Genomic DNA, 24282 nt, shown 5'->3' on the forward strand with positions numbered 1-24282 from the left:
CGCACACACACACATATACACATACACACACACACACACACACACACATATACACATACACACACACACACACACACATATACACATACACACACACACACACACATATACACATAACACACACACACACACACACACACACACACACACACACACACACACACACAGAGACACACACACACAGAGAGACACACACACACACACACACACACACACACACACACAGAGACACACACACACACACACAGAGAGAGACACACACACACACACACACAGAGACACACACACATATACACACACAGAGACATACACACACACAGAGACACACACACACACACATATACACACATACACACACAGACACACAGACACACACACACACACATACACACACACAGAGACACACACACACACACACACACACACAGAGACACACATACACACACACGCACCCCCCCCACACACACACATACACACACACCCCCCCCACACACACACATACACACACACAGACCCACACACACACCACACAAAGAAAACACACACATATATATGTCGCTCTCTCTCTCTCTCTCTCTCTCTCAGACTTTAACTCGTCTGTCGCATGTGTTTGTCTTCTGTTTTCGTGGTTTTAATGTAAGTGATTGTGATTTTATAATAATATAATAATAATATTAATAATATTAATATTAATAATATTAATGGGGCATTACATGTTCTATTATATTATAAATACATGTAAGATTGTGTGCCGAATCAGAGATGTGTTGTTCTGATAGGTGGTGCGCTGCTGTGTGTGTGTGTGTGTGTGTGTGTGTGTGTGTGTGTGTGTGTTTTTTTTTTTTGTTTGACTCTTGTGGGAGGACAGAGGATCCCGCGGCGAGTTTATTACAGATTAGACCTGGCAGAGGGGGGTGACATCTCACACACACCACCACACACACACCACCACACACACACACACACACACACACTGCACACACACACACACACACACACACACACACACACACACTGCATACACACTACATACACACACACGCACGTTGTGAAAGCTTGTTTTCTCAAACATCTAGGTCACCCAGCTGTATCTTTTCTTCCTTTTCTCTCCTTATCTTCATCTCCATTCTGATTCCCCTCTCTGTCTTTTCTTTGTTTTTCATTCTCTCTCTCTCTCTCTCTCTCTCTCTCTCTCTCTCTCTCTCTTCATTCTTCTTCCCCCTCACTCCCCACTCCTTTATTTCCTGTCTCTCTGACTCTCTCACTTTTTTTTTTCTCGTTCTAACTCCTCCTCCTCTCCCGCTCCTCGATCTGAACACCCTCTCTCTCTCTCTCTCTCCCCCCCCCTTCTCCCCCTCCCTCTCTCTCTCTCTCTCTCTCTCCTCTCTCCCCTCTTCTCTCTTTCTCTTTCTTTCTCTTTTTCTCTTTCTCTTTTTTTCCTCTCTTTCTCCCTCTCTCTCTCTCCCTTCTCTCCTCTCTCTCTCTCTCCCTTTTCCTTTCTCTTCCTCCCCTTTCCTCTCTCTCCTCTCTTTCCTCCCCCTCTCTCTCTCTCCCCTCCTCTCTCCTTTTTTTTTTTTCTCCTCTTTTTTTTCCTTTCTCTTCCCTCTTTAAAACATGTAAAGTCAGTCCGGCCTTAATGTGAATCTCATTTTCCAGTGTGGCCCTTTAGTGAAGTTGAGTTTCACACCCCTGGTTTTGGGCGTAACATGCAATCAACCAATCAGAGGGTCAAACATTTTAATTTTTTTTTTTAAATGGGTCAAATTTGAGCCGAGGACAACAGGACGGTTAACTGATGAATTGATTATCCAAATAGTTGCTGATGCATTTTCTGTTGATGGACTGATTGTTTGGGCTCCGATCAGGGCTGGACCGGCCATCTGGCATACCGGGCATTTTCCCGGTGGGTCGAGGCACTTTTGGGCCAAATCGCAGATATAAATAGGCCTTTTTTTGGTTAATTTTCTTTATTGGCGCTGGCCTGACCCAATCAAATCCAGGAACCCTCTTCCCCACTGCGGGCCGCAAATGTAAGAATCCCACTAAGGCCCTGACACACGAGCTGTAGTAGTTATGCTGGAAGTTTAACATCCACGTTTAAATGGACAAACGACCACCAAAGTGCAAGGGAGGTGCAGAGAAATGACAGGAGAAAAAGATTAAGAATCTACAGGCGGATTCCTCAAAATGTGCCGACGTTTCTGACATGTTTGGGGCTGTAGTAGCTGCTTCAACATCAGCATTACCTGAAGTAGAGGAAGAGGAGAGGTGGCTGGCTATACAGAGAAGCAGAAACAGCATCATAGGAAGAAGAGGAGGAGGAGAGTGAGGAAGAGATGGAAGAGAGAGTAGTTGACGATGTGGTAAGGAGACAGTCCTTCCAGAAAAAATGCTGAGTTTTTTTGTGATTGTTGCGGGCAAAACTCCTTGATTATGCGGCACGTTTTCTTAAAAAATGTGATGGAATATGCGGAATATTTATGCAATTTTATGCGATGAAGTTGCGGGAACTTGCAAAAACTGCAGTTTGATAAAAAAGAGAAGAAAAGAAAAAGTGATTCCCCCAACACCCTGCTTTTCGATTATGTTCATGTTGTATAATTACGTCACTTCATAACGTTCCCATGGCAACAGGGGAAAATGGCTGCTCTTGTGTGAAGTAAACGCAACATTTTTTCAACTTTCTGCTAAGATATATTACGGGACTTTTTTGCAAAGAAAATGCGGGGATTATGAAATCATGCAAGCACCGCATATTTTGCGCGGAAATCGGCAATTTATGCGGCAAAAGTGCGGCGAATTTGATTGCATAAATATGCAGACTTTGGCTGATTATGCGTTGAATTATGCGATTGCATAATCGCGTTTTTCTGGAGGGACTGAGGAGTAGGCACATTAACAATGACTCTCAGGTAGGGAGGGAGGGAGGGAGGCTGTGTGTGTGTGTGTGTGTGTGTGTGTGTGTGTATGTGTGTGTGTGTGTGTGTGTGTGTGTGTGTGCACGTCATAACGACAACAAGCAGTTTGGCTGTAACATTAAAGTTAGTGGCTGTCTGGTAACCTAACAGCTTAAGCTTGCATTGAAAATGCTAGCGTTTAGCCTGTTGGGTAGCTGAAAAGTCTGTGGGATCTACAAAATCAGTTTTTAAAGTTGCTAAGCCAATATTTAGCAAAATGGTAAGAACAATAACGGCAATACAATATCAATAATAAATAACAAAAATACCATAAATATACAAATCATAACTCTAAGAATGAATGAATTATTGAAGTGTAAGATCAACAGATTAGTCTTGAGACCCCTCTCGAAGGATCCAAAACGACCCCATGAACGCTGAACGCTAGGCAACTCATGCACGCATATTTTAAGAGGACTGTCTGCAGGGAATCTGTCTGACCAATCACGGTGGGTGTTGGCTGCCTTGGCCAAAAAATGCCAGGGCCAATTTTTTGTCCCAGTCCAGCCCTGGCTCCGATTATCTGTACCATCCTGGGATGAATGTTTTCATGAATATGTGTTCACTGGTGCTGTGATTGGCCAGTGGAGACCAGACCAGCTGGTCTGGCAGCGTTCAGCCCTCCTGTTGGTGGTTTCCTCCGTCCGGTTTCCTGTTTCTAACCTGCTGATTGGCCGGCTGTTTCTGCACTATCAACCGTAACTAGGTGGCAGGATCCTTGTCTCTCGCTGACCGGGTCAAAGTAGCAGAGTGACCCGAAGATTTAGATTACAAGGATCATAGAAAGAAACGTGTTTTAAAACTTGTTATTTTTCTAATGTATCGAATAGAAAAGAGAAAGTGTTTGAGAAACAGTGAACAGAAGCTGCTCAGCAGTTTCTTGGAATGGAAGCACTCGTCGACATGCCAACAGAGAGAGAGAGAGACACACACACACACACACACACACACACACACACACACAGAGAGAGAGAGACACCACACACACACACACACACACACACACACAGAGAGAGAGACACACACACACACACAGAGAGAGAGCACACACACACACACACACACACAGACAGAGAGACACACACACAGATACACACACACATACTGACACACGTACACACACACATACTGACACACATACACACACACATACTGACACACATACACACACTGACACACATACACACACTGACACACACTCACACACACATACACACACTGACACACAGCGCCCACCAACTAACCTCAGAAACACTCTTAGTCACACATCATTTTCACATTCTTGTATAATTCTTGTTTTTGTGTATTTTCAGTTGCTCACGACAGAAAATGTGATTATTTACTTATTTATAATACCAGCAACTAACGATTATTTTCATTTTCTGTCGATTAACTTGGTTCAATGCTACCTAAACAACGATCTACGATCACCAAATTTCTCTCTCATATTGCTCCACATAACCACTGAAAACTTTTGGTGATCACTGATCGTTGTTTAGGTACAACCACGTTAAGCTTTTTCCTACAATAGCCTCAATGAAGCAGAAACTCTTAACGTCAGAGAACGTCCATAATAACTGGACTTTGGGTTCGATTTTTTGACAGTTTTCAGTGGTTACGAGGAGCAATAGGAGAGAGAAATTTGGCGATCATTGATCGTTGTTTAGGTACATTAAACCACTGTTAAGCGTTTTCACGTTAGGACTTACACAGCCCATGAGAACCGTGGGGAGTCAACCCACAGCCGCTCTGCTGCCCTGCTGAAAATGTGAAGCAGAAACTCTTAACGTCAGGTAACATCCATAATAACTGGACTTTGGGTTAGATTTTTTGACAGTTTTCAGTGGTTACGAGGAGCAATATGAGAGAGAAATTTGGGGATCATTGATCGTTGTTTAGGTACATTTAACCACTGTTAAGCTTTTTCACGTTAAGCGTTTTAGAATTATCTCGTTTAGTTCTCGTATTAATCGAACATTCATTTTCCTTTTGTTAATCCATTCTCCTTGCATGTCGTGTAGGCCCTACATCCACCTATATCCGTGAGTCGGCCAGATGTTTGTAACTGTTCATAAATGAAAGTAATTCGCTGTATCCCTTAATGCGCCGGAACAGATTAAATACATTTTGAATGTCTTATCAAAACAATATATTGGTGACGACTTGCAAGCAAAGCAACAATGTCCTTATAATGATGACCTAGATTGAAATATAGTGCAGCTAATGAACTTTACTGTGGTCGTTCACTAGCTGTCTCCACTAGGCCTATGGCCCAGGCTACGGCTTTCATGGGCCCACACTAGTTTTGCGTGCTCACACGAAACTTTCATGTGCGCATGTGAAAAGGTTTTGCGTGCGCACATAAAACTATAACTTTAGATTTTTTTTTTTGCTCATGTCCCCTTAGGAGCTCCGTATAAAACGGAGCAGGAAACCTCCATATTTGAGAGGCTGGAAACAGCAGTTTACAATTACAATTACTTTAAAAATGAACCAATTATTCAAAATATTTGGTGATTATTTTTCTGTCAATCGACTAATTAATTAAAGCTCTACTTATACGATGCTTATACACACACACACACACACAGGGTTCAAAATTGGCACCGTTTACCAGCCAAATGCTGGTGAAATATGCAAGTGGCTGGTAGATTTGCTTCACTCACCAGCCAAAAAACCCAATGGTAATCTATTGAGTGGCTGGTAATATTTGAACATTCACTAGCCATTTTGGCAGGTAGACAAAAAAGTTAATTTTGAAGCCTGCACACACACATACGTATATACACACACACACACACACACACACATATACATACACACACATATATGTACACACCCACACACATACATACACACACACTCATGCTCTCTCTCCCTCTCTCTCTCTCTCTCACAGACATTAAAGCTCTACTTATACGATGCTCGTGCTTCTTTCTACTGACCTAACTGGCAGTGTTTGAGTTGACTTTGGGTGATATCCTCATTATACCACAACACACACACACACACACACACACACACAGACACACACACACAGACACACACACACACACACACACACACACACACACACACACACACACACACACACACACAGACAGAGACACACACACTGTGGGTGATATCCTCATTATAACCCCTGTTTGTCTATCTGTCGATGATGCTCATTGGTCCGTCTTCTGTGTTTCTCTCCAGTTTGGGATGCTGCAGGACTCATACTTCTCTAAAAATACATCCTGACCTTTAAACATAACCACATTTCTGTGTTTCTCTCACAGCCAACACACACACACACACACACACACACACACACACACACACACACACACACACACACACACACTCACACACTCTCTCTCACACTCTCAAATTCTCTCTCTCACACACATACACACACACACACACACACTCTCTCTCTCAAACACTCACACTCACATACACACATACTCTCTCTCACACACACACACACACTCACACACTCTCTCTCAAACACACACACACACACACACACACACACACTCTCTCAAACACTCTCTCTCACACACACACACACACACACACTCACACACTCTCTCAAACACACACACACTCACACTCTCTCTCTCTCACACTCTCAAATTCTCTCTTTCTCACACACACACACACACACACACACACACACACTCTCTCTCTCAAACACACACTCACACACACGCGCACACACACACATACATACATACATACATACATACACACACACACACACACACAAACACACACACACACACTCTCTCAAACACTCACACACACACATACACACATACTCTCTCACACACACACACACACACTCACACACTCTCTCAAACACTCACACACACACACACACACACACACACACACACACACACACACACACACACACACACACACCTTTAAACATAACCCAGAACAGATTTCTGTGTTTCTCTGACAGCCAAAAGAAAACACCTTAACGTAGAAATATTCTATAATTACCCATCAATCATTATGCTATATCTATGTACCCGCCACCCTGAAATCTATGAGCATTTAATGTTTTATTTAATTATGAATGACAGTTAATATAATTATATGCTGTCTGTGGTTGGGGTTATGATAAGAGAGCTACAGCACCCTCCTGTGGCTCTTTAAGTGTATTTCATTACATATCCAAGAATAAAACACACATATACATAGATATATATAGTAGAAATACAGCACCCTTGAAATCACAAACATAATATATTTACACACACACACACACACAACTCTCTCTCTCTCACACACACACACATACACACACACAGAGAAAGACACACACTCACACAACTCTCACTCTCACACAGACACTCACACACTCTCTCTCACACGCACACACTCACACACACACTCTCTCTCACTCACAACTCTCACACTCATTCTCTCTCTCTTCACACACACACACGCACACTTTCTCTATCACTCACACACTCTCTCTCACTCACAACTCTCACACACACACACGCACTCTCACTCACTCACTCACTCACTCACTCACTCACTCACTCACACAACTCACAAACACACACACTCACTCACACAACTCACACACATACACAGACACATAGGAAATGCTTGAAATGAGTTTACCAAAGTCTTTAGGTTCACAAAGTAGTGTTAGTATATGATTAAAATAGTAGATAAATGTCTGAAAATACATTTGTAATATCGCTTTTTGAGTGGGAAGAATAAAGTACTTGGGCGGAGTGATATGCTCGCAGCAAGCCTGTCTGAGAATATAGTTCCCGGTTTGTTTACAGATGGAAGATGGCTGTGTCTCATGTTAACCAACATTCACATTTCTACCACTTCCACTGTATTACTAATAAATACTTGATAATAAACAAAATACAATGCGTCAAACAGGGTCATTTCTGAAGATGCAACATAAGTAAACTGACACCCATCGCTTCATTTTAATTCCTTTAATGCATGTAAAGCCTTTGAATCTGTGCTGAAAGCAGCAGTACATCACGCCTTGCAGAACCCTCACCACAGAAAACCAGCTGTGTGTGTGGGCGGCGCAAACCACCCCCAACAAAAAGTACAACACACCCACAACAAAACACAATCACAACACACACACAACAAACAACCCTCACACACAAACCAACAAAAACCCCACCCACCCCCCACACACACACACACACACACACACACACCACCAACACAACACAACCACAACCACACCCCCACACCCCCAACTACACACCCCCCACCCCCCCCCCACCACTCACCCCACACCCCACCACACCCCCCCTAACCACACACACCTCCCCCTCCCCACACTCACCACTCTTACCACATCTCTTACATATATACACACCCACACTCTTCACATAATACACACACATCACACACTCCCCCAACTATATTACTTTCCTAACACCACCATACACCCCTTCTCCCCACTCATCCTTACATACACATCACACACACACACCACACACACCACACACACAAATAACAACACTACATACACACACTTCACTACACCTACATTACAACCTTCACCACCACAATAAAACACCACACCACTACACTCAATTCATACATATACACACAACTACACTTACACACAACACCCATACACCACTTACACACACCACACACTAACAACCTTTCACACCACCCCACACAAATAACCCTACACCTCCATTATAACACTAAACCATTATAATAATACTCTCTTCTTACAACACTTTACACCTTCATATTATATTCATACTACTTCTACACATACTTTCTATATATTACTATTAATATTAAACATAATAATATACATACTATTACTAAAATAGACATATTATACACTCAACATATTACCACTCACATATTATATTATTACTAATATATACAAATACACTCTCTCTTCACACATTACTTTTCACACTTACACTCTCTCTTTACATTCCACAATACTCTTCATACACTTACATCTAAATTACACTTCATATAATTTTATTATACTCCAGTATTCATTATATTTCATATAACACTTTTACACCTACATTATTATTATTATTATTATTATTAATATTATTAGCATTATTACATTAATAATATTAATATTAATATTGCCAATATGGCACTCAATTCCTTTCACCTATCGGGTACCTTTCCTGTAGCGATTCGAGAAGACTTTTGGGAGTCCATGTTTCTGAGTCCCAGATGTTGCAGATTTAAATGTGTCACTCTAACATGAACTGAGCCCGTGTTTTGTTCCAGGCTCTCGAGAGAGTTTTCCGGACCAAGTCTTCAGGACAGGACCTCCTCCGTTTAACTCTTGTCTCCGACCCCCCTCACATGTACAGGAAGAACTCCCCCTACAGGACCCTGGAGCCGGTGCGCCCCCCGGTGGTGCCCAACGATTACGTGTCCAGCCCCACCAGGAACAGTCCGGCCGTGGGACAGCTGCCCAGTCCGGGCCGCACCGCCACGCTCAACCACAGACCCCGAACCTACAGGTAGCCGTGGCGGCGTGTAGAACAGGGCGGACCACACAGCGGGAATTCACCACTCCCCAAATATCTTTGACTTCTTGGAATGGATCACTGCACATCGCTTCTTTTCATATTCTAGTTGCTTTTATGTATATATATTTAGTGTCTGGTGCAAAAAGCATTACATTCTTTATCTTACTACTTTTTTCCCCCCATTTTAAAGGTCCCATGGCATGAAAATGTCACTTTATGAGGTTTTTTTTAACATTAATATGAGTTTTAGGGGACCACTAAGGTCTATATAAAGAGACTTCAGATACAGTATTAGGGGACCACTAAGGTCTATATAAAGAGACTTCAGATACAGTATTAGGGGACCACTAAGGTCTATATAAAAGAGACTTCAGATACAGTATTAGGGGACCACTAAGGTCTATATAAAAGAGACTTCAGATACAGTATTAGGGGACCACTAAGGTCTATATAAAGAGACTTCAGATACAGTATTAGGGGACCACTAAGGTCTATATAAAAAAACTTCAGATACAGTATTAGGGGACCACTAAGGTGTATATAAAGAGACTTCAGATACAGTATTAGGGGACCACTAAGGTTCTATAAAAGAGACTTCAGATACAGTATTAGGGGGACACACAAAGGTCTATATAAAGAGACTTCAGATACAGTATTAGGGGGACCACTAAGGTCTATATAAAAGAGACTTCAGATACAGTATTAGGGGACCAATATGGTCTATATAAAGAAAGAGACTTCAGATACAGTATTAGGGGACCACTAAGGTCTATATAAAAGAGACTTCAGATACAGTATTAGGGGACCACTAAGGTCTATATAAAAGAGACTTCAGATACAGTATTAGGGGACCACTAAGGTATATATAAAGAGACTTCAGATACAGTATTAGGGGACCACTAAGGTCTATATAAAGAGACTTCAGATACAGTATTAGGGGACCACTAAGGTCTATATAAAAGAGACTTCAGATACAGTATTAGGGGACCACTAAGGTCTATATAAAAGCATCCAAAGAGCACCATGTCATGGGACCTTTTTAAAATTAAATAGAAACACCAACGTGTGTCTACAGTATGCATACTGGTGCTATTTTTTTACGTTTGTGCACTTTTTTTTTTGGGGACATTTTTGCCGCTATTTCGGCCATTTTTTGGGTGCTTTTTTCAAAAGTGTTTGTCGCTTTTATTCCCACGTTTTTGTCTTTTCTTTTCTGGCTATATGTGCACCAAACCATAAAAGACCGTAACTCAATCTGTAATCACGCGACGCTCAAAGCAGAAGGTGGCAGACTTGTCCACGTTGAGACTCCGAAAATCTCTCAGAAGTCAAATATCTCAGACCTTTTTCAAACGCATGTTGCTTGTTTTGATATTTTTGTTGCTCTTTCCAGCGTTTGTCACTTTTCTTTTTCTTTTGTTGCTTTTTCATCGTTTTTGCTGCTTTTTTAGATACTTTTTTTCATTCTTTTGTGACATAAATCCCTAAAAAAGTCATAATGGAAACACTAAAAAGTAGAGTAGAGTAGAGTCGAGGCCAGCAGGTACCATGTGATGGAAAAACACCATAAGTGGCCGTGTTTGGGCCGCGGGCCTCTAGTTTGACCCACGTGCTCTAATTCTTTCACTAACTTGTCTCCTAGGGGTGGGAATCACCAGAGGCCTCACGATACGATATCATCACGATGCTTATGTCACGATACAATATATTATTGCGATTTTCTGCAATATTCTGCGATATATACAGTACAGGCCAAAAGTTTGGACACACCTTCTCATTCAATGAGTTTCCTTTTTATTTTCATGACTATTTACATTGTAGATTCTCACTGAAGGCATCAAAACTATGAATGAACACATATGGAATTATGTACTTAACAAAAAAGTGTGAAATAACTGAAAACATGTCTATATTTTAGATTTTTTCAAAGTAGCCACCCTTTGCTTTTTTTGATAACTCTGCAAACCCTTGGTGTTCTCTCAATGAGCTTCATGAGGTAGTCACCTGAAATGGTTTTACCTTCACAGGTGTGCTTTGTCAGGGTTAATTAGTGGAAGTTTTTCCCTTATTAATAAAAAAAGCAAAGGGTGGCTACTTTGAAGAATCTAAAATATAAGACATGTTTTCAGTTATTTCACACTTTTTTACAAGTACATAATTCCATATGTGTTCATTCATAGTTTTGATGCCTTCAGTGAGAATCTATAATGTAAATAGTCATGAAAATAGAAAGGAAACACATTGAATGAGAAGGTGTGTCCAAACTTTTGGCCTGTACTGTATATATATATATATATATATATATATTTACCTTTTTTCCAACTTCAAATTTTCCCCCAATTTCAAATGATGTCCCCCAAAAGGAAAATGTTGTCAACATGTGTTTTTATGTTTGTTCATCTCACTTCAAGTTGTATTGCTGCAAAATGGGGATAGTCAAGCAGACAGACTGACCAGCACATATATCATAAAAGACCGATACTTGGCGTCTGTGTATCGAATACAGTATTGCCACGAAAAATATTGCGATACTATGCTCTATTGATTTCCCCCCCCCACCCCACCCCTACTGTCTCCGTGCCTCTCGAACTAACTGACTTTCTGCTTTCATCCTAACAGCATCAACTAACTGCTTGTCTTCACCGTTCATTTATTCATTTCTGACTTAGTTTCCTTTCTCTCCTCTGCAGTTGATGTCATTGTGTCATCATCCAGTCAGCCAATCAGAGCTGTGTCATCATCCAGTCAGCCAATCAGAGTCTGCGTTGGCAGCTTTTTGTCGTCAGTTTGTTTGCTTCTGTGCCGACAGTGACTGGACTCGTTGTGTGTTCTTGCTCTGCTGTTGCTCTGCTGTTTGTCTACAGGCAGCTGACCTCCTGTCTTTTCTTCGTTGTCTTCGTCCGTTTGGCGTTCTGCGTCTCTGCCGCTCTAACGTCCTCTTTTCTCCCGGCAGCTTCTCTGTCTTTACGTTCCTTTTTAAAAATGACTCGAAATGAAATTCATATCCATGAGATGTTTTGTGGGTTCTGCAATCACAGACAAAGCCTCAATATACATATACAGTATGTATACATATACACAGTGAGGAAAGTAAGTATTTGAACACCCTGCTATTTTGCAAGTTCTCCCACTTAGAAATCATGGAGGGGTCTGAAATTGCCATCGTAGGTGCATGTCCACTGTGAGAGACATAATCTAAAAAAAAATATCCAGAAATCACAATGTATGATTTTTTTTTTAACTATTTATTTGTATGATACAGCTGCAAATAAGTATTTGAACACCTGAGAAAATCAATGTTAATACTTGGTACAGTAGCCTTTGTTTGCAATTACAGAGGTCAAACGTTTCCTGTAGTTTTTCACCGGGTTTGCACACACTGCAGGAGGGATTCTGGCCCACTCCTCCACACAGATCTTCTCTAGATCAGTCAGGTTTCTGGGCTGTCGCTGAGAAACACGGAGTTTGAGCTCCCTCCAAAGATTCTCTATTGGGTTTAGGTCTGGAGACTGGCTAGGCCACGCCAGAACCTTGATATGCTTCTTACAGAGCCACTCCTTGGTTATCCTGGCTGTGTGCTTCGGCTCATTGTCATGTTGGAAGACCCAGCCTCGACCCATCTTCAATGCTCTAACTGAGGGAAGGAGGTTGTTCCCCAAAATCTCGCAATACATGGCCCCGGTCATCCTCTCCTTAATACAGTGCAGTCGCCCTGTCCCATGTGCAGAAAAACACCCCGAAAGCATGATGCTACCACCCCCATGCTTCACAGTAGGGATGGTGTTCTTGGGACGGTACTCATCATTCTTCTTCCTCCAAACACGGTTAGTGGAATTATGACCAAAAAGTTCTATTTTGGTCTCGTCTGACCACATGACTTTCTCCCATGACTCCTCTGGATCATCCAAATGGTCGTTGGCAAACTTAAGACAGGCCTGGACATGTGCTGGTTTAAGCAGGGGAACCTTCCGTGCCATGCGGGATTTCAAACCATGACGTCTTAGTGTATTACCAACAGTAACCTTGGAAACGGTGGTCCCAGCTCTTGTCAGGTCATTGACCAGCTCCTCCCGTGTAGTTCTGGGCTGATTTCTCACCTTTCTTAGGATGATTGAGACCCCCACGAGGTGAGATCTTGCATGGAGCCCCAGTCCGAGGGAGATTGACAGTCATGTTTAGCTTCTTCCATTTTCTAATGATTGCTCCAACAGTGGACCTTTTTTCACCAAGCTGCTTGGAAATTTCCCCGTAGCCCTTTCCAGCCTTGTGGAGGTGTACAATTTTGTCTCTAGTGTCTTTGGACAGCTCTTTGGTCTTGGTCATGTTAGTAGTTGGATTCTTACTGATTGTATGGGGTGGACAGGTGTCTTTATGCAGCTAACGACCTCAAACAGGTGCATCTAATTTAGGATAATAAATGGAGTGGAGGTGGACAATTTAAAGGCAGACTAACAGGTCTTTGAGGGTCAGAATTCTAGCTGATAGACAGGTGTTCAAATACTTATTTGCAGCTGTATCATCCAAATAAATAGTTAAAAAATCATGCATTGTGATTTCTGGATTTTTTTTTTTGGATTATGTCTCTCACAGTGGACATGCACCTACGATGACAATTTCAGACCCCTCCATGATTTCTAAGTGGGAGAACTTGCAAAATAGCAGGGTGTTCAAATACTTATTTTCCTCAATGTATATGTATGTGTGTGTGTCTGTGTATGTGTATATATATATATATATATATATATATATATATATATATATATATACTGACTGAAACTGACTGAAACTCTTGATATTGAGGAAGTTTCAGTTTAAATGTTTTCAAAGAGGAAAAATCCAGAAGACACGGGAAACCCTAAAATAAAATGTGTGTGTGTGTGTGTGTGTCTCTGTGTGTGTGTGTGTGTGTGTGTGTGTGTGTGTGTGTGTGCGCTGTGGCTGTGGTCATTCCATCGCCCGTCTTTTCGCCATCCACCTTCCGTACACAGTGCAACACACACAGGCACACGTTTTGTTGCTGTCATGTGGTCTCGGTTTTGGGTCTGGTCACTCTGTGTTTCCTTTCCTTCCTTCCTCCTGCCTCCTCCTCCTTCCTTCCTCCTTCCTTCCTCTCCTCCTCCTTCCTTCCTATCCTCCTCCTCCTCCTTCCTCCTTCTCCTTCCTCCCTCTCCTTCCTTCCTTCCTTCCTCTCCTTCCTCCTCCTTCCTTCCTCCTTTCTTCCTCTCCTTCCTTCCTTCCTCCTTCCTCCTCCACTCCTCCTTCCTCCTCCTTCCTTCCTCCTTCCTCCCTTCCTCCCCTCCTTCCTTCCTTCTTCCTTCCTTCCTCCCTCCTTCTCCTTCCTTCCTTCCTTCCTTCCTCTCTCCTTCCTCCCTTCCTTCCTCTTTTCCTTCCTCCCTTCCTCCTTCCTTCCTCCCCTCCTTTTCCTTCCCTCCTCCCTTCCTCCCTCCTTCCTCTTCTCTTTCCCTTCCTTCCCTCCTTCCTCCTCTTTCCTCCCCTTCCTCTCTTCTCCTTCCTTCCTCCCCTTCCTTCCTCCCTCCCTCCCTCCTTCCTCCCTCCCTTCCTTCCTTCCTCCCTCCCTCCCTCCCTTGCTTCCTTCTTCACGCTCCTCCTTGAAGTCTCCCCGACTGCTGGACCAGCTAGCTCTTCCTCCACTGCTCCTAACTCCTCCCCCTCCCCAACTCCTTCCTCCTTCTCCTCCTCTTCCTCCACCGCCACCTTAACTCAACCCAGCGCCCCCCTGCCACCAAACTCCCCTCCCCAGCAGCCGGCTGACTCACCCCTCAACCAAACCACGCAATTCAAGCACCTTCTGAAGCCCTGCCCGCACCTTACCCAACACTTACTCCAACGCGACCTGCCTACCCTCGCTCTCTCCTCCTCCTCTTCCTCACCCCAGTGCGGGGGTTTCTCCCATCGCTTTCTCTCTCTCTCTCTCTCTCTCTCTCTCTCTCTCTCTCTCTCTCTCTCTCTCTCCCTTTTTTTTTTCCCCCTCTCAAATCTCCACTTCAGCAGCACTTGCAGTTCACTCCTCTCTATATTCTGAAGCTTTTCACGCTTTGTTCAGATATTGTTCACAGCCTGATTTATGCAACATTTTAAATCATAAAATCATGGAGAAAATGGATTTGTTTATGGCTGTTATATGACAGTATTTTTTGATTCATGGAGAGAGAAAAAAGAGATTTCCAAAACCACCTCCGTTAAAACATTTGACTCTGATATTGTGCAGCCCACGATATTTTTTTATCCCACTATGGCCACGCCAAGACCCGCCCTTCAATAGCATTCACGCGCTACTATTGGCCAGGCGTCCATGCTTACATGTACAGGTCGGGACCTTGTGGTGCAACTTCCTCGTCTGTTCTGTAACTTAAACTACCTTTCCTGTGTTTCTGCTTATCTGTCTGGTACACAATGCACTCTTATGCCATAAAGGCTTAAACTATAGTTAAAGGTCCCATGACATGGTGCTCTTTGGATGCTTTTATATAGACCTTAGTGGTCCCCTAATACTGTATCTGAAGTCTCTTTTATATAGGCCTTAGTGGTCCCCTAATACTGTATCTGAAGTCTCTTTATATAGACCTTAGTGGTCCCCTAATACTGTATCTGAAGTCTCTTTTATATAGACCTTAGTGGTCCCCTAATACTGTATCTGAAGTCTCTTTTATATAGACCTTAGTGGTCCCCTAATACTGTATCTGAAGTCTCTTTTTATATAGGCCTTAGTGGTCCCCTAATACTGTATCTGAAGTCCTCTTTTATATAGACCTTAGTGGTCCCCTAATACTGTATCTGAAGTCTCTTTTTATATAGGCCTTAGTGGTCCCCTAATACTGTATCTGAAGTCTCTTTTATATAGGCCTTAGTGGTCCCCTAATACTGTATCTGAAGTCTCTTTTATATAGACCCTCAGTGGTCCCCTAATACTGTATCTCGGAAGTCTCTTTATATAGACCTTAGTGGTCCCCTAATACTGTATCTGAAGTCTCTTTAATATAGACCTTAGTGGTCCCCTAATACTGTATCTGAAGTCTCTTTTTATATAGACCTTAGTGGTCCCCTAATACTGTATCTGAAGTCTCTTTTATATAGACCTTAGTGGTCCCTTAATACTGTATCTGAAGTCTCTTTTATATAGGCCTTAGTGGTCCCCTAATACTGTATCTGAAGTTCTCTTTTATATAGACCTTAGTGGTCCCCTAATACTGTATCTGAAGTCTCTTTTATATAGGCCTTAGTGGTCCCTTAATACTGTATCTGAAGTCTCTTTTATATAGACCTTAGTGGTCCCCTAATACTGTATCTGAAGTCTCTTTTATATAGACCTTAGTGGTCCCTCAATACTGTATCTGGAAGTTTCTTTTATATAGACCTTAGTGGTCCCCTAATACTGTATCTGAAGTCTCTTTTATATAGACCTTAGTGGTCCCCTAATACTGTATCTGAAGTCTCTTTTATATAGACCTTAGTGGTCCCCTAATACTGTATCTGAAGTCTCTTTTATATAGACCTTACTGGTCCCCTAATACTGTATCTGAAGTCTCTTTTATATAGACCTTAGTGGTCCCCTAATACTGTATCTGAAGTCTCTTTCCAGAAATTCAGCCTTGGTGCAGAATTACAGCCACTAGCCAAGACCCGCCCTTCAACAGCATTCACGCACTACTATTGGCCAGGCGACCATGCTTACATGTACAGGTCCTATCCCCTGACCAATCCCCTAACCCTAACCTTAACCACTAACCCGCCTAACCCCAACCAATCGAGCTGCTTCGTAGGGCGGGTCTTGGCGTGGCCATAGTGGGATACAGAAACCGATACGTAGCAAACAGCTGTTCAGCGTAGAGAAAGGAGGCTGAATGTGTAAAGTCTCTCTCTGTGCCGTGTCAGGTAACATCGTCCCTCAGTTCTTCAGCATGAACCGGCCGCAGCCCCGACAGCAGGCTCTACAGGTGGGGGGGTCCCTGCCGTACCGACGGCCCCCCTCTGTGACCGGCCAGCCAATCGGAGCGGAGAACCAGATCAACGGTGGCCCCTACTACAACCAAAGCCCAGGTACGCTCCGTCTGATCCTGGTTCTGGTCACACGGTTCAGCCTTTTCTACGGTTTAATTCAGACTTGTCATTTTTTTCAAGGTTTTTGTAGCTTCTCATAAAAGATTTGGCACTTCTTTTTTTCACGACTTTGTCTCTTTTTTTTCGACGTTTTTAGTGCTTGATTTTTCGACATTTTTGTCTCTTTTTCTTCTCAGCGTTTTGTCTCTTTTTTTTTTTTTTTTTTTGACATTCATTCTTTCAAGGGTTTTGTTGTAGCTGAATTCAGACCGAGGTGCACATGAGACATTTTCATCCTAATACAACTCTTATTGTGATTATTAGTTTAATAAGGAGTCTTGTGTGTGTGTGTGTGTGTGTGTGTGTGTGTGTGTGTGTGTGTGTGTGTGTGTGTGTGTGTGTGTGTGTGTGTGTGTGTGTGTGTGTGTGTGTGTGTGTGTGTCTGTCGGTTCTGTTGTGTTTGTGTGTGTGTGTGTGTGTGTTTCTGTGTGTGTGTGTGTCTGTGTCTGTGTCTGTCTGTTCTATTCTGTATGTGTGCTTGTGTGTGTGTGTGTGCGTGTCTGTGTGTGTTTGTGTGCGTGTGCGTCTGTCTGTTCTGTGTGTGTGTGTTTGTGTGCGTGTGTGTCTGTGTCTGTCTGTTCTATTCTGTGTGTGCGCGTGTGTGTGTGTGTGTGTGCGTGTCTGTGTCTGTCTGTTCTGTGTGTGTGTGTGTGTGTGTGTGTGTGTGTGTGTGTGTGTGTGTGTCTGTGTGTCTGTGTGTCGGCAGCCTCCCCTCCGCCCCCCTCCCTCCTCCAGTTCAGTCCTCAGCTTCCTCTGATGGGTTTCGTTGCTCGAGTTCAGGAGTCCAGTGAGTATAACTGTTTGGTTTCCAATCATGCATCACAGAGTATTTCTACATGCACACTAATATTCTGAATATGACAATATTATGAATATAATACATGTTATGTAAACAGCATATTCTGTTTCTATTGGCCTTTTTTTAAATATAGCATTTCCAGATTAAGACGTGTGGGATATTCCGGTATTATTCAGGTTTTAGAGGCGTTCTTTGGACATGCATACAGCGCATTCAGTGTATGCGTCTCAATCTGGGTTTTTACTGCAATTTGTGACAGTTTACGGCCTCTCGGTTGTTTACAGCTTACGGTCAGCTCAATACGTTGCTATGGCTGCTGTACGCAAACCAACCAGTCGACAGTTTGCAGGGCTGCAGACCCGATAAGAAGGAGAAACACAGCTACTTTTAAACATCATCAAAGACTCGGATATCAGCATGTTTTTGGATACGAGCCGACCTTTTCAAGGAGCTGGTTGAAGGAACGAAAGAGGGACGCTGTGTTCGGACGCACCTCCACCGCTGGAACACCTTGAACACATCCTATTTTGCACGGCTGTATGTAAACGAGAATATTAGTGCAAAAATATTCACTTTCATTGGACGTTTAAACAGCTTAGAGCACTGGTTCTCAAACTTAGATGTACTAAACAACAGCAATGTAACTCAAAAACATTTAAATGCTGATGAAAAAAGGCGACAGAAACTTTTAAAATAAACTTAAAAACTTGGAAAAAGTCGGTAGAAAGAAGGAAGTAAGGCAAGAAGAGGTGGAAAATAGTATCAGAAACTTAGAAAACAGCGACAAAAACTTCGTAAACATCGACAGACTTGTAAAACACAGTAGAAAGAAGGAAGACAAACTTGGAAAAAATAAAGTGACAAAAACCTTGAAAAAGGCAGAATTGTTTTTTGAAAAAAGCGACAAAAACTTCGACAAACTTGGAGAAAAAAAGAAGACAGTAGAAAAAAGGTAGGAAGGAAGCAAGGCACCCAAGAACAGATCGACAATAGTGACAAAAAGTGACAAACTTCAAAAACACTGACAAAAACTTACCCCCATTTGAGAAACACTGGCTTAGAGGACTGTTGTCTTTTTTCGGAATAAAGCAAAAACTGGAATATTATGTGCATGTAAACATTGTCACAGAAATGTTTCCATACGTGTCTTTACTTGTAAATCCAAGTCCGTCTCATCTATTTAACGTACGTACCTCACCTCCAGTCTCCGACACCCCTGCCCCCTCTCACCCGGCTGCCGAGAGCCAATCGGGGCCCGAGGAGCCTCTGCTTACTCCGAGTCCCCAGCCGCTGGAGGACGGGCGTGAAGAGGAGGACTCGGCCGTGGTGGAGTACAGCGACCCGTACGCGGAGGAGGACCCACCCTGGGCCCCCAGGAGCTACCTGGAGAAAGGTCCGTACACCAAAACAGAGTCCGGACTGTCCCCCCTTTTACTTTGAACTACTGTAGTGCAGAAAACCACAACACTAGAGCTGGGACGATATGCTTTTGTCCCGATTCCATTCTTTCCCTAAACATGGGCGCCGATTAGACTTGTGTTGTGATTTTCATTTATTGTGATTCTCAACGTGGCATCATGACTTTGCGTAAACATACACGCCACTTTCCTAAAGCCAAATGGCGTGTTATCTGTGCGCATTTTCAGCTATCCACGTGTATGTCTACGCCAGGGGTCACCAACCTTTTTGAAACTGAGAGCTACTTCCTGGGTATTGAGTCATACGAAGGGCTACCAGTTTGATACACTCTTCTGAAATAACAAATGTACTCAGTTTGCATTTAGTTATATATGATTATTAATGATTAATGAGTTATATATGATTATTAATAGTTATATATGATTATTAATGATTAATGATAGTTATATATGATTATTAATGATTAATGATAGTTATTTATGATTATTAATGATTAATGACACTCATCTATGTGAAGACACTGATCACGTTAATGATTTCTCACAATAATTATCAACAATGACTTAACAAGGTGGCAAACAGATAATATCAATATTCAATTTTCATTTTTAGAACAGGCCTGAGGGCTACTCATTGGGTCCTTGGGGGCTACCTGGTGCCCGTGGGGGCACCGTGTTGGTGACCCCTGGTCTACGCTGTAGACAGCTGATGTAAACATACACACAACGTGTTATCGCGAGAACGTCACACGCGTTCAAAAAAATATAGTAACACAAAAAAGTGACAAAAACATGGAAAATAACGACAAAAACACGCTTAGGAAAACAATAAACGGTTGGGTTTAGGAAAGAAACATTGGGGGAAGGCTTAAAAAAAATAAAATAAAATAACGGCTGAAAATCGGCACATGTGGGACGTGATCCCGGCTCTCCTGGGTGAAAAGTCCTGTGTTTTACCCATCAGCCCATTTACACTACTCGCTACGGCGACAATTCAATCGTAATGTAGGTCAATGGCGGCCGAATTGCGTTGATAAACGCGCTAAAAAGCCATTATGCGTCTTAATGACACGCCAAAACGGCATACAATTTTGGCGTGTCATACATACACCACTTTATGAGATCAGTCTGTGATTCTAGAAGTATTGGGGGTTTTCTTTTCCTTCTTTAAAGTGAAGGTTCGGAGTAATTTCACCCTAGGGTCCTTTGCACCATGACCTCGAGCCAAACACCCCCCAGAAGCTTTTTTCACCTGGGTCGAACATTGGGAGAGTTAGCGTAGAGTAGCATTATCAGCTGAATAGCTTAGCGCAGAGGCTAATGGATCCACGTTTGTATCTCGTAAGTTACCCCACTAATAATGCCCGAAATGATACCAAACTTCTACACTAGTACAAATAGGTTATGTACTCATAAAACGATGGATTGGAAAGTTTGTAAGTACACCAGAAGTTTATGTAAATAACACTCTCTGCTGCAAAAGAGACAAAAAAATTCAAATAAGCGACAAAAACGAGCGATAAAAAAAGTTTTTTTTATTTTTTCAAGATAATTTTTTGGGGGCTTTTCCGCCTTTAATATTTGACAGGACAGCTAGGTGAGAAAGGGGAGAGAGAGTGGGGGGGGAAGACATGCAGGAAATCGTCACAGGTCGGACTCCAACCCTGAACCTGTTTGGATTGGATCAGTCATCCCTTCGTCGGTTACAGTTAGTCCAGAACGCAGCAGCTCGACTTTTAACCGGGACCAAAAAGCGCGACCACATTACACCGGTTTTGGCCACGCTCCACTGGCTTCCTGTTTGTTTCAGGATTGAATTTAAAATTGTATTAATTGTGTAAATGGGTTGTCGCCTTCTTATTTATCAGAGCTTTTACATGTACACACGACTGTCAGAGCACTGAGGTCGTCCAATCAGTGCCCAGATCCAGGTTAAAACCTCCTCCAAACCTCTGGAATAGTTTACCTATTCATGTAAGAACAGCTCGGACCATTGAAACGTTTAAGTCCCTGCTTAAGACCCATTACTACGTGTTGGCTTTCAATTCTAGTTGACCTTTGATATCTTTACCTTTTTTTTACTGTTGGCTATTTTGTATTGTATATCATGTATTGTTTGTGTACAGTACAGGCCAAAAGTTTGGACACACCTTCTCATTCAATGCGTTTCCTTTTTATTTTCATGACTATTTACATTGTAGATTCTCACTGAAGGCATCAAAACTATGAATGAACACATATGGAATTATGTACTTAACAAAAAAGTGTGAAATAACTGAAAACATGTCTTATATTTTAGATTCTTCAAAGTAGCCACCCTTTGCTTTTTTTGATAACTCTGCAAACCCTTGGTGTTCTCTCAATGAGCTTCATGAGGTAGTCACCTGAAATGGTTTTACCTTCACAGGTGTGCTTTGTCAGGGTTCATTAGTGGAAGTTTTTCCCTTATTAATAAAAAGCAAAGGGTGGCTACTTTGAGGAATCTAAAATATAAGACATGTTTTCAGTTATTTCACAAATTTTTTGTTTTATATATATATATATATATATATATATATATATATATATATATATATATATATATATATATATATACATATACATAATACATACACACAGTACAGGCCAAAAGTTTGGACACACCTTCTCATTCAATGGCGTTTCCTTTTTATTTTCATGACTATTTACATTGTAGATTCTCACTGAAGGCATCAAAACTATGAATGAACACATATGGAATTATGTACTTAACAAAAAAGTGTGAAATAACTGAAAACATGTCTTATATTTTAGATTCTTCAAAGTAGCCACCCTTTGCTTTTTATTAATAAGGGAAAATAATTCCACTAATTAACCCTGACAAAGCACACCTGTGAAGGTAAAACCATTTCAGGTGACTACCTCATGAAGCTCATTGAGAGAACAGGGTTTGAAGAGTTATCAAAAAAAGCAAAGGGTGGCTACTTTGAAGAATCTAAAATATAAGACATGTTTTCAGTTATTTCACACTTTTTTGTTAAGTACATAATTCCATATGTGTTCATTCATAGTTTTGATGCCTTCAGTGAGAATCTACAATGGAAATAGTCATGAAAATAGAAAGGAAACGCATTGAATGAGAAGGTGTGTCCAAACTTTTGGCCTGTACTGTATGTTATCTCTTTGATTTTGGACCTTGTTAAGCACTTCTTCCTTTTTTTTTACTTTTTTTTGTCACTTTTTTAATGTTCTTTTATAAAAAATAATAATTTCAAATGCTATAAAATCTTATAAAACACCCAAATTCAGTGAAAGTAGTGAACTCATCATTTATTGAACTTGTGAAGAGTAACGGTTGTATGGAGCCATCCACGTTGTTTTAAAATTTGGTTGAAAGATGAATGAAAAAATAATTTGACCCGAGGACAACAGGAGGGATAGTAATATTGTGGTGTGTTTGTCGCCCCCCCAGTGGTGGCCATCTACGACTACGCGGCCGACAAAGAGGACGAGCTGTCGTTCCAGGAAGGGTCGATCATCTACGTCATCAAGAAGAACGAGGACGGCTGGTACGAAGGCGTGATGAACGCCACCACCGGCCTCTTCCCGGGAAACTACGTGGAGTCCATCATGCACTACGCCGACTGACAAGGGACTCTTGTTTGTGTGTCTTTGTCTCCGGTCGCGCGTTGTCTCGCTGCGGTTCAGCGTCTCGGATCTGAACCGGAAGAGAGAAGATGACTCGCCTCCGTTTGTTAATTTCCTTTAGAGTCCCACAAATCAATCGGAGCATCATAGTTTCACTAATATTTTAGTGTGAGTGTAGTTCATTGGACAGAATCAGAACCTGTAAGTGAGACTTTGTTTTTGTTCTTACATCCGTCTCTTTCTACATTACATTACATGTCATTTAGCTGACGCTTTTATCCAGAGCGACTTACAATTAAGTGCTTTCAACTGTGAAGGTTCAAACTCCAGACAACAAGTAGTAAGTGCAAGTACATTAGCTTTAAATAAGCAAAGCTACAAAGAGACATATGAAAGAGCAGGTTCTAGATTTTTTTTGATTTTTTATAATGTTTATCCGAGGCGTAGTCCGAAGAGATGTGTTTTTAGCCTTCGGTGGAAGATGTGTAGGCTTTCAGCCATCCTGATGTCGATGGGGAGCTCGTTCCACCATTTGGGAGCCAGGACAGTGAACAGTCGGGATTACGTTGAGTGATTAGTTCTCTCTCGCTGTGAGGGGGCAGCAAGCAGTTTGGTTGATGCAGAGCGAAGTGGGCGGGTTGGGGTATATATACCCATAAGGCCTTGCATTTCGGGGGTTTCCTAATGCTGGTTCGGATTATGTTCTCAAATAAGTATTAATACGTTCTCCTGTTGGAGGACTGGGAGGCGTTTCAGGCGTCTTAATGTTGTTTTATATATACATACACACAGTACAGGCCAAAAGTTTGGACACACCTTCTCATTCAATGCGTTTCCTTTTTTATTTT

General features: G+C 42.1%; 1 protein-coding gene across 1 annotated transcript in view; it reads left to right on the plus strand.

Moving 5' to 3' along the window:
- LOC120569408 (abl interactor 2-like) overlaps window positions 1–23763 on the plus strand; it is a 61094-nt gene extending 37331 nt beyond the window's left edge. The window contains exons 6-11 of the mRNA XM_039817279.1: window positions 9311–9463; window positions 13200–13243; window positions 17345–17530; window positions 18297–18377; window positions 19594–19782; window positions 23259–23763. Coding sequence (XP_039673213.1) covers window positions 9311–9463; window positions 13200–13243; window positions 17345–17530; window positions 18297–18377; window positions 19594–19782; window positions 23259–23434 — 829 coding nt within the window. The 3' untranslated portion in view covers window positions 23435–23763. The remainder of the gene's footprint in view (window positions 1–9310; window positions 9464–13199; window positions 13244–17344; window positions 17531–18296; window positions 18378–19593; window positions 19783–23258) is intronic.
- The last annotated feature ends 519 nt before the right edge of the window (window positions 23764–24282 follow it).

This window comes from Perca fluviatilis, chromosome 12, assembly GCF_010015445.1.
Source record: "Perca fluviatilis chromosome 12, GENO_Pfluv_1.0, whole genome shotgun sequence".
NCBI classification, from domain to species: Eukaryota; Metazoa; Chordata; class Actinopteri; order Perciformes; family Percidae; genus Perca; species Perca fluviatilis.